This window comes from Notolepis coatsorum (assembly GCF_963971535.1).
Source record: "Notolepis coatsorum genome assembly, chromosome: 17".
Lineage (NCBI taxonomy): Eukaryota > Metazoa > Chordata > Actinopteri > Aulopiformes > Paralepididae > Notolepis > Notolepis coatsorum.
Window position 1 is genome coordinate 43,267,511 of NC_140181.1, and position 16,765 is coordinate 43,284,275.

General features: G+C 41.7%; 1 protein-coding gene across 3 annotated transcripts in view; it reads right to left on the bottom strand.

The window, feature by feature from the left end:
- The window catches only part of LOC311244587 (serine/threonine-protein kinase 38), a 51,955-nt gene that overhangs the window by 15,182 nt on the left and 20,008 nt on the right, over positions 1-16,765 (bottom strand). For 2 of the 3 annotated variants that reach the window (XM_084334175.1, XM_084334174.1), the window contains exons 3-6: positions 11,970-12,021; positions 11,536-11,658; positions 11,212-11,295; positions 2,626-2,749 (exon numbers count right to left, since the gene is read on the bottom strand). In XM_084334175.1, coding sequence (XP_084190301.1) covers positions 2,626-2,749; positions 11,212-11,295; positions 11,536-11,658; positions 11,970-12,021 — 383 coding nt within the window. Of the gene's footprint in view, positions 1-2,625; positions 2,750-11,211; positions 11,296-11,535; positions 11,659-11,969; positions 12,022-12,306; positions 12,384-16,765 lie in introns of those variants that run through there. The other variant, XM_084334176.1, reaches the window with a different exon arrangement.

Sequence of the window (16,765 nt, forward strand, 5' to 3'; positions counted from 1 at the left end):
ATGCATTATCAGTTATACACGACAACATGAGCCACAGTCCACCACACACTTAAACTAGTAGTTATTACTCAATGATGTCCAGTGTGATCTAACCATCACATGTTCAGATTTGCCATCGTAAATCTGTCCAGTGGATTAAATTTCTTTTTATAAATGGTTGTGGCGAGACTCGAGTGGCTTAAAGAGTTTACATGGCTACGGTGTGACAAAACACCAAACAACTGCGTTTGTTTATTGGAAACAGTGCGGACCGACTATTGCGGACAATACCAAATTTGCATCTGCAACAGCCAATTTGAAACTATTTAAAGCCGCAAACGCATACAATGCCGGGACGAGTGCGTCACAGACACAGCTGAGCCCCTCCCTGCAATTTTCCAATAGTGAAATGAATGATGCAAAAACTCTCACTTTATGTAGTGAAACTGTATAGTAGATTGTTTACCATCAATCCAAAACGTTTGCATTACCCATAAACTTAATTTATGTAAATGTTTTTGGATGCCGAACAAACAGCGTTTCATATCTCTCATCCCAGCAGACAGCGGAGCAAACTGGCCAGCATAACATCATGACTTGATATCCAAAAGATCTCTAGTTTCAAAAGCTGACCCATTTAACAAATTATGACTACTTAATAATAGTTTCATACAGGCTAAAACACTATGAGAAGCACACCTTTAATATAAATGTAAGACTTTGCTGCAGTGTGTGCCTCCACAGGCGCACCTCACAAATTCACAACCCATACGTTTTCATTTAACTATCAGTGGGAAAAGGCCATCTGTATGCAACATCGTTGTGTAAGAAACATGGTTATTATTAATCAATGCGCCCAAACCCCTTGCTGTGTGAATACTGCGAACAATGATCTGCTTGTGTTCCGACCTAGTTGGTCATTACGTGTATTTAGGACTCAAGTGCTGGGAGGGTAAACTCCCCGCGTAATAATTTGAACGTTTGGGTTCGGAGTTCGGACATACTCCGATTAATGAGTTAAGGCCATGAGTCCAGTGCATGTCTGAAAGGGGCTCAAGATGTGGCCAACCGATCACAAGAGGCAGAGATGATCATCAAGTTCAACATGGCTACAGCATTGCTAGGGAGGAAATGCTGTTCACTCAATTTAAGATAATTTGACAGATACTGCTCCAAAGGAAGAATTAGTTGAATGTAAACCTGACATAGAGCAATGATACGGCCTGTGCACAATTTATCTGGGTAATTTCGGACACATTGAAAAAGAGAACATTTCTGCAGCTCCATATATATATATCATTCATGATAGACTGGGACAAATTCTTTGTGTGACCAAATTATGTACCGTACTACTGCCAGTAAATGAAAAACGTAGTGGCAGCACTGCCACCAGTGTAAAATGTTAGTCTGGAGCCTGTAGATAGATCTACAACTAAACATCTATGCGAGTGTGTTGTAATCTACACCCAGCTGCTAGGGCTAGATAGCATTGCCAATTGCGTACTGCAATAGCCTACATATACTGTATATAAAATGTGTGTTTTATTTTGTTAAATGTAGAATGAGTATGCAGCAAGCCACCAGGACAAATTCCTAGTACATGTAAATCTACATGGCGGTCACATATTTTCATACAGATCATATGCAAATCAGCATGTTCTGAAATTCAATAACGGCTCTAAAACCATACTTAAAAAAAATATTTCTCAGTTGAATTACTACATTTTACTATGCAGGTGAAGACATTTCCTGTGCACTCTCTACATAGAAACCAGACTGTGCTCAAAGAATTGAATTAAGATATAATGAGGGAGGGAGAGGGGAAGAGGGAAGGAAAGACAGAGAGACAGAGAGACTGAGAGACAGAGAGACGGAGAGAGACCCGCACGGTGCTGCTATTGCAGCGTCACTACAGACCCCGGCTCTTCTCTCCTGCGCGGCGGCAGGGACACAGCTGACTGACACCCGGCAACACAAACACCATTTCAGGGTCTGCTCTGCTTGTTGTATCTCCGCTGTAACAACGTGCAGCAGCAGCAGTCTGTTCGACAGACCTTTCAAAGCCCCTTTCCCTCATTCGGTCACTAAACTGTCTGTACACTTCAGTGTACTTGTGTTCTCCAGCATCTGACGAATGTGATCGTCTGCCCAAATATCAACGACGCAGTGTTGACCCACGACGTATTATTATTATTATTGTGTCGGTTTGTTAAGTCGATTGCATTCTCACAGCGTATGAGTCGCGTCGGGTTCGTTTGGAACCCGACGTGGTCTCGGCCCGCTTGTTTTGTTCCGCAACAGAATGCGATTGCTGTGTTCATATATGCCCAACTGAACCGAAATAGGGGGGAAACGCTCCAGGTTTCGGATCAACAGCTCCAAACGAGCCAGGTGTGAAAACGCCCTTAGACACATAGCCATAATTTAAGATATAGTTTATGCGTTCGCAAATGTGCTCGTCCTCCCATTGATTAACGTGGTGGCATCCAAGCGATAAATCGTCATATCCGGCTGGCAACCAATGTGTTAAGTATTGTTTTTCGAAGTCCAGACCAACTTGGCTGACTTGGGGCATGTTGCATTGTTTGTTTCTGATAATAAATCAGTCGGAGTAAGAAGTGCTGGGGCCAGCGGTGAAAGGCATACCTCCTGGTAGGAACTCCATAATGAGGTAGAGATTCATCTTGTCCTGGAAGCTATAGAACATCTTCACCACCCAAAGACTGTCTGCCTCCACCAGGATGTCCCTCTCAGCACGGATGTGGCCCACCTAAAACACACCGTCAATGTAGAAATACACACAATTCAAACTAACAAAAGAGTATGGATTGTTCCTTTAATGGTAAATACACAAATGGTTGAGTTAGGCCAGAATACAGAATCTGTTTTTGTTGCCCCAGACAGGAACAAGGTATTTCGTCAGGATCCGTTTACACCCAGCACTGCTGCCACATTCAGTTGTAGATCTAGCTCTATATGTAGGGTAGTACATTAACACCAGCTACAAAACAAATGCTGAACAATTTTGGTTGTGGCTTGAATGGAGGTTGGAGGTAATTTTCTAAAATCAATTCACATTTAGCGGACACTTTTATCCAAAGCAACTTCGCTAGTAAAGTAAAATAAGGTTAAGAGACTCTTAGCCTGGCTCTAACCAAACTGTCACTATAAAAAGGTGAGAATTAGGGCGGCTAGGTGGTGTAGTGGGCAAGGCGCTCGCCACCAATGCAGGAGACGCTGGGTTCGAGCCCAGCTCTCCGCATTGCTATCAGCTTGGCTGGTCGTTCATACTAACACAATAGACCTATCTCAAACCCTGCCCTCTTTTCTTGATCCTCCAATCACAACTGTCGCTGTAAGCGACAGTTGTGATTGGAGGATCAAGAAAAGAGGGCAGGGTTTGAGATAGGTCCATTGTCAGTGTTAGGGGTGGGAAAGCTGATGGGTGGGGATCGGACGTTGTGGACAGCGACTCCTACAGGTCGGTTGGTGCGCCTGCGCAGCAGAATCAGGAAGCGACGGGGGCGGCGTGCAGGTGAAAAGATGCGACGGCTGCTTCCTCGAGTACCGGAGGGGACACGTGATGTAAGGCTTTGTCCACATTGCAGCCGGCTTGTGGGAGGCATGGCCTAACAGCGTTCGAGACAGGGGAGGGTAGAATTGGACGATACGAAATTGGGATGAGAGAAAAATAGAAAAAAGTGAGAATTAAGATTATGGCGATTGTCTTTTAACACATTGACTGCCGTTCACGTAGATCTACGTTTCTGTGGTCTGACCGTTGAGTGCCAAAAAACGTAGATCTACGTTTCTGTTTCGTTATTTCTTTTATTCGCTATTGCCATTCATAATCCATCGAGGCACCTTGTGCATGCTGTCCTGAATGTGTGAGATCGCAGACGGCCAATACCGCCGCCTAACGCCTTGCGGCCGGTATTGCACATCATTGGATTCCCTCTGGCTTGGGCTGTGGAGCACCGTGGATTCATGTGTTTATTTTTTTTTAAACTTTATTTTTTTTAGCGTTTATCGCTTTTCTGGTCAAGCATGACCGACAGATACAGGGTGAAACGGGATATAGAACAGGGGAAGACATTCGGCAAATGACGGCGGGTCCGGGAATCGAACTCGGAGTCAACCAGAACCGTGACGCAGCACGGCTCCTCCCGACGCAGAAATAGCGCCGAGATACGCGGTGAGCTACTGGAGCCCCCCTGGATTCATGTGTTTAGCGTTTATTTCAGAATGATTCATAAATCAGGCGAGAAATGGCACGATTTCTAAGGAATTGCATTGAAGCTTTGTTTGCTGGAGTTTCTTGGGATTAGACAGGATCACTCTAAAACTATACTCATATTCACCACGGTATAAAACGGAAAAGTATGTATGAAAAAATTATCTGTTTTTTGCATGTTGACTGGAAGAAACTCACTGACAATCGACAACGTTATTAGATCCATAGCTATAATATTAATATAGTTTTTAGCACTGCAAACAAGGCATTCTCCCCATTGAACATAGCACTAGCACTGACGGCCCACAGTGCCCCCTGCTGACTGGCACTTGATGTGTTAAGCTGCAGACAGAAGTGGTCTATTGAGTTTTGTTATGTAGCCGACAGATGATATGATCACAGCCATTGCTGTGCTGCCCTCTCCTCTGTGAATTAACAGTTTGAATGAATTATCTGCCAAACCTGGCAAAAATTCCGGCTTAATTTTTCAGTCCAGATACCTGGGCTTCGAGTATTGGCCGATACTGAATACCAATCCGAACCATTACTTTCAATGAACAATATAGACATGGGTCGACATTTTTATCTCATTCATTCATTCCATAAGCACGTAGAATACACATTTACAGATTTTTTTTTTTTAATATGGCCCATTTGCATGTTCTTGGTATCTGATTCTAGGGACATCTATGGATCTCAGGGAATGTATTCCCAGTGTCAGAAATACTGTGTCTGTTACTAGGCTTGAGTAAATTGTAATGAACCAAATGAGAATATCAATTAAAATTGTTTTATCTTTGACTGTGAATAACACCATGCACAAATTGACCAGACCTGAAAAATCTAAGCAAATTAATAGATGGAAGATGATTAAACAGAAGGTTTTGTAGATACAGTACTGAATTCTGCCATCCGGACACATGCAATTTGAAATATGATTATAGAATATAGAATATCAGGCATAAAATGGTTATGCGAATAAAATGAGATTAATTAATTACAAATCCTATAATTAATTAGATAAATTTTTTTAATCGCCTGACAGCACTAGTCTATAGTTCAAATTCAGTATTGTGTATAGTTCAAATTCAGTATTGTGTATAGTTCAAATTATGTATTGTCTATAGTTCAAATTATGTATTGTGTATAGTTCAAATTATGCAGGGCTCGAAATTAAAATTTTTACTTGGTAGCACTGGTGTAGGTAAAAAAATGTAGGAGTACCCACCAAAATGTAAGGAGTACTACCAACAATATATATGAAATATATTTTTTTTATTGATAAAAAAAATATATATATAACAGTACTGTAATGCAGTAAAACAGTGAAAGTAGCCTTAAACTATAGTATAGTGTAGACCTAGTAGTGTAGCCTATAGTGTAACTAGGCATGTGCTGGTATGACATTTTGAGGGTACGATAACCTTGGGCAAAAACACCACGGTTTCACGGTATTTGGTACATAAAAAAAATCCCCCATTGAACAAAACGTATTACAGTGCACAATAAGCTTTTCTGTAAGTGCTATTTACAGGGTTCTTACACCTTTTCCAAAGCAAAATTCAAGCACTTTTCAAGCATTTTCAAGGTGCCTTTTCAAGCTTTTCCAGCATCTTATGCGGCTGTGGTAAATTAAATATTTACACAAAATGATCATTTCACTTCTTCCATCACATTAAATCAGATGTTATTGTGCTATAAACAACCAAAATGATGTAGACATCCTATATAACCTGGCTGAGCCAATATGAAACAATCACTCAAATAATCACCAGATAAAACTTAAATTTCAATCAAATATTTACTGAAAATGTGCAAAATAAGTGAACAGTCTTTGAGGTAGGCAGTCAATCAGCTCCTTTAGCTTTAAAATGTATACAAAATCAAATCAACCTAGAATTTTTATATAACCCCCCACAGTGGTGTGTTCAGTTGGTACGTCCCAGCAGGGACCAGGATGTAAGCTATATGATGCCCATGTTATTGGTTGCAATACAGACGCACATTTGACACATGCTCTAGTCTCCTCTCTTGTTATTTCACACAAACAGCTACACCTAGTAGCTGGCTTCTTATGTTGCCGACATATCCTACAGAACATTCCTTAAAATAGAAAGAATTGATTTGCTTGTTAGCCATGTTGATCACAGCGAAACCACAGCTCCGATGCATAATGGCGTTAGCTAAACAAAACTTGTTTTAAGGTAAATTGGCTTTCAGTGTGTCAGAGCGAGCGCACTCAAGTTGTGCACACAAAACGCTCTGACCGAAGACTGAGTCAGTTTATCAGAGCGGAGCAGATTTTCAGAGTGAATTTATTAACTCACCTTACAGTGTCGCTTGTCGTTGTCAACATGAACAATAAACATAGCCGTCTGTGGCAACGCTAGCTCACTAGCTTGCTGACGTTTAAAAAAATAAAAATAAGCTTGCTAACGTTAGCTCACTAACGTTACTGGGATTAAAGCAAGCTTTCAGGAGGGGCGGGGGGTGCCGTGGCGAGGCTCGAGAGAGGACTCCTCTTCATTTTGCGTGAAAGGCAAAAACAATTAGGCGCTCTCCGAATTTTATTTGTTTATCTAAAAACCTAACTATTAAGTCAGATAGCGATTTATTATGAAAGTATACAGTGCAATTACAATTTCAATAACTTTCCAGCACTTTATACACAATTCAAGCACATTTCAAACCTTGAAAACACCACATTGAAATACAAGCATTTTCAAGGATTTCCAGCACCCGTACGAACCCTGTATTTATGAATGTGTGAAGACTGTCTGTATTACACACAGAGGGAACTGTCTGACCACTTTAAAACTAAGTACAGAATATAAAATACTTCCAAATAAGCTTTCATGATTATGAATATGTAGGCTACATCAGGGTTTCCGTTAGAAAAAATTGTTGCCGGCCTCAGTGTCCGGTAGATTTCAATCTACCGGTCAAATGAGAGAAATTCCGGTCAGAGTTTATTGAGCTTAAAAACAATTGATAGGCAAAAGAATGACAACAAAACAAAAGAATGGCATCATCAAGGCATGTAGATTTATAATATTTTTACTTAAAACTAGGCTACTTTTGCGTATAAAGTCATTATATTCCAAATAAAATAAGTCCCGAGACTCGTGCTGCTGCCGACTTTAAATCAAATAGGTGTCTGTGGGCAGTCGCCCGACATTAATAAACAACAGTCTGTTATAATCACATTTTTATGAGCTAACGAATTCCATTATATTGGACATTTGTATTAATTATATCAAGCGAAGAACTGAGAAATTTGGCAGAGAGAGACGGCAATATTATCGTGGGTTTGCGTGACGACTCTCTCCCTCTCCACCTCCCAATGACTTATTTGCGAGAGTATGTCGATGCAGAGCAGCAGATTCAGCTGTTATTGGCTCTTTTCTGGGGACCGCACAGCAGCGCCCCCCACCCAACATTGAATTGCAAATGGCTGAATTGGAGTACTGCTGGAGTACTGCACTGTGCTGCTGCTGCTCCGGCTCTGCAGCTTCACAAAAGTTCGCACACCCAGCACTACTGCTCTCGCCGACAACGTCGTTGTCATTATTAGAAGCAACGATGAAACAAATGTAATGATTGTTTCGTTCATCGCATAGGCTATTTAATTTTAGCCTATTTTAATACAATTCAAATAATCAAATTGTGCTTAGACTCAGGGAATTATTTTCACCGGACATTAAGACCGGAGAGATTAAATATGTCGGACTTCAACAGATTTTGCCGGTCAAATACCGGTAATTACCGGCTAACGGAAACGCTGGGCTACATGCAAAGATGTGTTATAATATAGCCTAGTACTATTCTTACTATATTAAACTTTGGATTCATCTTTTGTGGTGGCTCAACATTATTCACACACGGAACTATGTGTTGGGGATAAGGGTTCCGCACGGACCATATTGTTTGTTACATTGCTGTCTGCAAACTAGCTCAGAGTGTCAACAGAGAGTTGACGTTGAGTTGATGTTAGCTGCTAGCTGGCTACCCAAATCCACAACAGCCAGGCAGCCAACCGTACAAAATACAGTCTCAGCCAATCACATCGATTTGTACAGTTAGTTAGCTCCACTCCATTGCGAATAAAAAGTTAGCCAGCCAGCGCAGACCGTATTAGCTAGCTACAGTTGCTAGGTAGCTAACGTTAGCCAGCCGAAGATCGGTAGCTAGCTAACGTTAGCCACAGCTGCAAAAACTAATTTCAATTATGTTATGAGCTATCAGTAGCTAGCCAGCTAGATAACGTTAGACAACGCCTTGTGTATTAAACTAAAGTGAATAGTTTACTGGGCCATTGTTTAATGCTTCAGTGGTGTTAAAAGTAGGGATGCTCGATATTGGCTTTTTTACCGATATACCGATATTGTCCAACTCTTAATTTCCGATACCGATATCAACCAATACCGATATATGCAGGGTTCCCCCCCAAAAACGTAATAATTTCAGGTAATTAACATTACATATGTCTTGTTGTGGAATTAACATAACATTATGCATACTTTTAATAAATAAAATCAGAATCCGTTCTTACTTGCCTGGGTAAATAAAGGTTATAGAATTATAATAATAATTGAAAACCGATAGATATTTTCCGATATCACATTTTAATGCCAATATCGGCCGATAATATCGGACATCCCTAGTTAACACTTTGACTGCCACTCATGGCTAATCTCAGGTTTACGATAGTTACGTTGAAAGCCACTCACGAGATTTCTCGGAATTTTTTATTTTTTTAGCGATCTGAAATCATATTGCATCACGCGAGCCTACCCTAGCCTACCCAAGGGCCGCCGGCGATCAGATGTGAAAAAAGCACCCCCTATCGTCTCCCAGGTGGTAAATGGTAAATGGTAGGGCTGACCCCTATTAATCGATTAGTCGACTAATCGGTCGAAAGGGGCCGTAGTCGACTGGCCAACCTCTTAGTCGAATATAATACAAAAAAAAAAGTATTAATATTTTTTTTTTTTTCCAAAAGAAAATAGGCCTAGAAGCGTGGCTAACGCTAATGGCACGCATACCAGAGGCTAACTGCCTATGAAAACAGGCACAGAGGCACTGAAAGAGGATTTCACCCATCTAATGAACACACTAGACTAGACAAATATCAAGATGTATCCATCAGTGGACCAATTGCATGCTTTTGCAGAGGACAAGAAGCCTTCAGTCGACTCCTTCAGACATTAAGCACCCCCCACAGCCCAAATGATTTTATTTTTTTTAAGTCGACCAATAGTCGACTAACGGCAAATTTTGGCCAATCCTAGTCGACCATCCAAATCCTTAGTCGGGGACAGCCCTAGTAAATGGAATGGACTCAATGAAAATGGATGGGGGAAAAAAATTATTCCAGTCCACATTTTCCAGTCCACTGATGCAGCCGGGGTTACCAGAGTTCATTCTGGATCCTCTGAGCCCCGCTGATCATGAGTTCTACTGGATATACACGTTAGATCTATACACTTATCGATTTTTTCGAATGGTGATCAGGAATTGGAATATACCATTTGGATATAAGCTTTTTTCTGATATGTGCTCGGTTTCACTGTAAAATCCATGAGGAAATGAAAACGGCTATTATCAGCGCGCGCCTCGAATGTGCGTGCGTGCACGTATACTATTGATCATCTAGCGTTTATTTGAAAACGATTCATAAATAGGCCGACAAATATCAACGTTCTGGAATATTCCAGTAAAAGGCGATTATCACAGAATGGGTTGTTTTTCAAAATGCTCTCAAACGGAAATGAAGAGATAAAAAACCAATCTGCCTTGACAACACTGACTGGAAAATGATTCTTTGATAAGCGACGGGCAGATTAGACACATAGCCATAATTTAAAACATAGATTAGGCGATATTAACGTTAACATTGGGGCTGATGGTGGCATTCAAGCACTAAGTCGTGCGCCCCCTGGTGGCACTGAAAGTGTTAAGAGAGGACCTCCACGCTTGCCATCTTCGGTGCGAATGAGACAGGTCTGTGAGGGGGAGGGCAGTGTCTGCGAGCAGCGTGTGTGTGCGTCAAACTCACGTTTGATTGGTTAGAATGGTCAAAATGCCCTTTTTCATATTTGACGCCTCCGATTGGCTCAATTTAGTTTCAATCTGTATGCATCTACAAATCATATTATACCAGGTTAAAATCAGTCACGACTCCGAATCAAATGACGGAACTCCGAATCAAATTGACGGATATCAGTCTCAAGACGGAACGCTTTAATGCCTGGGTATGCGTCCTGGTCGCTGTAAACTGCGACTCCTACTGGTCGGTCCGGGCGCCTGTTCAGCAGGGAGGGGATCTGGGGGAAATAGCGTGAACCTCTGCCCGTGTTACGTTCCCCCAGTGAAAATTTCAGCAAATCAAGTGCTATGATTTCTGGCATGCGTTTCTTGGTATTGGATTTTAGTATCGGGGAAATTCTCAGATACCAATTCTATTTCAGCCTGGTATCGGAGTGATATCAGACACCCGTATCGGTGCATCCATACCTGACTAGGGATGGGCAAAACTCGCTAAATTACTATTCGATAATAACTGGGAACTACTCAAATACTAAATCGAGAATTCCCGCCCACCATGCTAACATATGATTTTATTTGTATATTTAGAATGTAAGATAATCCAACAAGCGAGCTAGCTGGCTGCCGTCATTACTAACAGCTAACGCTAGTTGGCGTCATTGATAACGCTAGCGGACCAGGCTAGCGTATTTCCGGGAAACAAAGCATTCATTCTGAAAGTTACATCACTGATGTTTGAAATATGTGAGCTTAGTGATACAACATAGCAAACATGCTGCCATGTAACATCTCCAGTTTCTTTCTTTTATGTTCTCCCAGCTGTTAACAGACTGTTATACCTACCTTAGCAGTGTGGTAAAGTGGCTCTGTGGCCAGTGGAGAAAAAGCGGTCTCCTATCATAAACAAATAGACACCTCCTGTCCTTCTCCCTCAGCTCTATCATCCTCACCTGTTCCTTCTCCAGCATGTCGGCTTTGCGGAGGATCTTCATGGCGTAAACATGACCCGTGTCCTTCTTCTGCACCAGACGCACCTGAAAGTAAACACGGCAGCGTGATGCAGGGAAGCACAACTGAACCGCTAAACAAAAGACGCTACTCTTCCTAGTAACTGTGGGGCGACAGTAGTCTACTCAGGAGGTAGTCACACTCTCTCACATGGGACATTTAAAGTAACATGATGACCTTGAGGAGAATGCAATTATTTGAGTTATACTAGATCGAATATCATTTGAGAAACTAAAGCAAATTACTTGGCAGAACATGTTTCTCACCTCTCCAAATGCTCCTCGGCCAATCACCTTGAGGGATTCAAAGTCCTCCAGGCCCAGTCGAGTGCGTTTCAGACGAAGGAACTCTGTCTCTTTTCTTGCATGCTGGGAACGTCGGATACGTTTCTGTAAAAGCACAAACTATGGTTACCATCCAGTGAGCTCTAAATAGTTGGAAAGTAATAGCCTACATTTCCTTTACGTTATGGTAGTTTGTGTAGAATCTTTATGTCTAAGTATAATGTAGTTAATGCACACCCACAAAGCAAATGGTATACACCCCAAAATGTGTTGACATTTACGTATTCGAAAAGCTAATTTCAAAAGAGGGCGATTTCGGCACATGAACACATTTGTATTATTCGTTGCACAATGTTTGACTCCAAAGTATATTTTGAGTGTGAAGGGTTGTGATCAGCTGCAGTAAACACTCTCACCTCTTCATCAGCCAAGCCTTCTTGATCCATCACTTTCTCCAACTTCTGTTGCCTAGAACACAAGTGCAGTTCTTTGGTGAAAAATACAACCTCGGTTAAAAGAACAACATACCATTGTTATAGAGAGACATATCAACATGACGTGTCAAAAAACACATAAAAAAGCTTGCGATTTACTGCCATTTATGGATTTTCATTTATTCTCTGGAGAGCAATGAAACAGTGGGACCTCCTCACTTGGCTAAAAGCATGCCTTCAATAAATCAGCCTATCCTCATCAAACCATTATGGGAAGATTCACAGCAACAATGCAATTTCCTTCTCTATTCTCACTTACTGTCAAGTGTTACTAGTACGGCCCAGTAGCAGGGGTTTGCCAGGTGCTGTGTTAACCATCAATCAACTTCCTCTTACAGCTGCAGAGCCAAACAACACACTCCACCCAAAATATTCAGTTTATTTACTCATCTGACTCATCTGTGACACCAGTGACTTACACATTCTAGTTTTAGTCATCGAAGTACAGAGCCGCAGACGTTAACAAACCAGCTGAACCCTGGGTCTGGGGATATTTTAGAGAAACCAATGCAGATGGCACGTTGAAATAGGCTTAGCACACAAGCTTGGTGATTCGCCCCTCATGCATTAAAACATCAGTGAATTCAAATGACCGGTTTCTAGGTTGCGGCTAGGGACAGGGTGTGGTCGCCCTCCAAGACGAGGCTACTCCTGAAATAGAAAAAAACACCTGGACACTTTGCATTGGAAAAACAGAAGCAGAAATGTGATTGACCATCCATTCAATGCAAGGAACCAGTTACAAACCTTTTCTGATAGCCCAGAGTGCCGATAACAAGGTTAGCCCAAGTATTGAACAGTGTGTGTGTGTACAGTTTAATTATGACCTACATACACCCTGAAGCTCATTCAACACTAAACCAGTACCTCATCTATTACAAGCCTGTCAAAAGACTGACAAATTATTTTCTGGACGCAAGTTATCTTGTAGATATTCCTGGAAGAGGGGGCAGAATACCTAGGCCATCTTACCTAGTTCTGTGCGGACCGTCATTAGGAACAAATAATGAATACAGGTCAAACTGTTGTAGAATAATAGCCTAACTGCCAGTGTTGTGTGATATAGCAAAGTGCACAGATAGGAGGGGAGCATATCAAGCAGGGCTATTAACACTTTGAGTACCAGCCACGGCATAATTCGTTAGTTCATGCCAACCGTTGAGTGCCAGGAACGAGATATGGCGTTTCTTTTTATCGTTATTTTTTTTATTAGCGATTTCCATTCATATTTCATCAATCTAGCCTCACGTTACCAGTACCACTGGCATTCTCTCTGAGCTCGAATTGGGAAAATACCACCCCCTATTGTCTCTCCGGATGGTACTGCACCCCATTGGATTAGACTGAATGAAACGCATGGCAAAAAAAAAAGAGTCCGGAATCCACATTTTACTTCTCAGGCAATGAGCCGATCGGACTCATTGTGGACCATCAGAACAGTGTGGAATATATATTTCCAGTACCCAGCGTTGGATCAATAAACACAATCGATATTTGGAATGGCGATCAGGAATTGGAAAAAGAAGTAATTGTTTAAACAGTAACGATAGCTAGGTAGCTAACGTTAGCTCACGGTCCCATGCACTAGACTAGAGCAGACTATTGCCCGAGGCAATAGGAGCCTCTGTGTTTACACGGGTGCGGGAGGGGCAGGGGAGGAGGAGGAGCGGCAGTTTGCAGCTCTGTGTGTCTGAGACAGAAGTCAGCGAGTGAGATCTCCGCTAAGAATTGGATCATGTTTGAATTGAATTGAATCATCGGTTTTCACGATCGGCGAAATTAAAGCATTATCGGAATTCACCGATCTCATATTTATACTGAATATCGGCCGATACCGATCGCTGGCCGATCGATCGGGGCATCCCTAGTTATGTACATGCATACAAGTAAATAAAATACAAAATTACAGTAGCAATAGTATACAAGGACAACAATAAATAAGGGAGAGAAGGAGAGAGAAAGGGAGAGTGAGAACCAGGGGGGGGAGAGAGAAGAAAGGGGGAGGTAGGTGAGGGGGCCTAGGGGGAGGAGAGAAGAGTCTGAGGGCTATGCATGTGATTGGGAGGCAGTAAGCTCGTTATTATGATGGAAATGATTTTACAAACTTCAAAGCTGTATAGATCACCTTTAATTTTATATTCTGAACATCCACAATGAGAAGAATATGAAGGAGAATAACGAGTGGAGAGAGAGAGAATGACACAGAGACCAGGCAGTGGGTGTGGCATGGGAAAAATGACACCAGTACAAGGAAACAATGACGGCTCATTCTCTTAGAGCAAACGATAAACTGCTAAAACCTTGCCTTGTGCTTTTCTCCAGGGTATTCCTCTGACCAAAACAAATACCTCCATGAACAAAACCCATGTCATGGGTAATGTTGGCTACTGACTCGTTAGCTAGCAAGCAAACTACAGCAAAATTTCGTTAACATCAAACAGTCTAATGTTAACTGGTAATGTTAACACTTTCAGTGCCACCAGGGGGCGCACGACTTAGTGCTTGAATGCCACCATCGGCGCCAATGTTAACATTAATATCGCCTAATCTATGTTTTAAATTATGGCTATGTGTCTAATCTGCCCGTCGCTTATCAAATAATCATTTTCCAGTCAGTGCTGTCAAGGCAGATTGGTTTTTCATCGCTTCATTTCCGTTTGAGAGCATTTTGAAAAGCGCCCGTTTTCAGGTGAAAAACAGTCCATTCTGTGATAATCGCCTTTTACTGGAATATTCCAGAACGTTGATATTTGTCTGCCTATTTATGAATAGTTTTCAAATAAACGCTAGAATATGATCAATAGTATACGTGCACGCACGCACATTCGAGGCACGCGCTGATAATAGCAGTTTTCATTTCCTCATGGATTTTACAGTGAAACCGATAGAGCACATATCAGAAAACACTTATATCTTCATGAAAACGAGTCTTATTATCCTAACACTGATAACATAGATTCCTTACCTGCAGGGACCGAAACTAAAGCCCGCCGCCCGCCAGGGGCGGTCTGTTTTTACCTTTGGTGCATGACACTTAGAGGTCTGCCCGCCGTGTGGCGTGTAGACGTGTAGTTCATAAGCAGGCCTCTAAAAATATTTGTATGCGAACGGTAAAAATCAATTACGCGCACACGCTGTGCGAATACAGATTATAGCCTCTCTCGTCTTTTTTTTCCTCCGCTGCGAGATCGTTAAAAAACTACAAGTCCCACATTGCACTCAAGCCAACGGTCCAATCACAGTAGAGTGAAGTGACTGGTTTCATGGGAAATAAAGCAAATGACCAATCGGAAGCTCTAATTTTTCTTGTTTACTTCCTGAAACTCCGCGATCAGGGCTCTCGTTTTCCGAGACACCAACTTATTATAGTCTCTCTTACCAATAGCAATAGATTTTAGAACACCTAGATTTATCGATAGCAATAGTAATATAACGTTAATGCAACAAAACGAATGCCTTGCTTTGTTAATCATAACGTTGATGCAGTAGCGTATGTCGGTGTGTTGGCTGTAACGGACATGACAATAACATAACGTGTACACATTAAAATTGCGATAATCTATTCTAACATTTTCAAATCGATGCAGTTGAATTTCCCCCTTAGGATCGATGCATTGTTACACCCCTACACCAAAGTCACTGGCCCACTGTGTATCTGTGTGTATAATAACTTGGCTAGCGTTATCAACAGCAGAGGTGGGCAATGGGTCCAGCTGCAGCACCGGAGTGCAAGCGATGTGATGTAATTTGCAGACTCGACTGTCAATCAATGGTCTACCTGACACGCAAACTCAAACAATGTTTCTGTACTGGAGGTGTGATTGATTGATTGATTGAAAACTTTATTAACAGATTGCAGAATGGGTACAATACAGTACAGCTCAATACACACAATTGTTAAGGGGATGCAGACCAGAGAAAGACTTTTGTCTTGTTTACATCAGGGTCCCCCATTTCAATTAATCAGGAAAGTGTACAGTAGGAAAGTGTACAGTATTTCAATAGGCAACCCTGAAAGGATTATTTTTCTAGAAGAGCAACACAGCCAAAACAGACAGTGGAGCTGTTTGCAGATAGCAAGCATTTTGACTTATTGCGTGGTGGCGATGTCTCGCAAATAATACAACTACAAGTATGATTATATAATATATATTTTATTTAAAAAAAAATTGTATATATAAAATATATATTGGCAGGTAAGAAATATGCTTGGCGGGTAGACTCTTCCCATCTACCCGCCACTGGCCGGTGAGTCAAAAAGTTAATTTCGCTCCCTGCTTACCTGACATCAGATGGTATCCAAATGGTATATTCCAATTCCTGATCACCATTCGAAAAAATCGATAAGTGTATAGATCCAACGTGTGTACAGTAGAACACATGATTCCCCGTGGCTCAGAGGCTCCAGAATGAATGTGGACTGGCTCTGCTGTGCGTCTTCTTGATGTAATGTTAAAAAGATGACGGTATCCCACCACGGGAGGCTATTGTCATTGTGTATCACTCCGACAGTTATCGGATCCTAGTTTTAATCTGGTCCTTAAACTCAAGCCCGGATACAGAGAATGGACTTGTAAACATGACAAATAAATGTGAGCCAATGAGTGTGTCTCCGCATAGACAAGTAGGGCCAATTAGCCTTGGTGTACAAGGTGCAGTGATGTGCGAGAGCTTTACAGCCAGTCACAAACCTCAGTGCACTATGATTATGATGACAG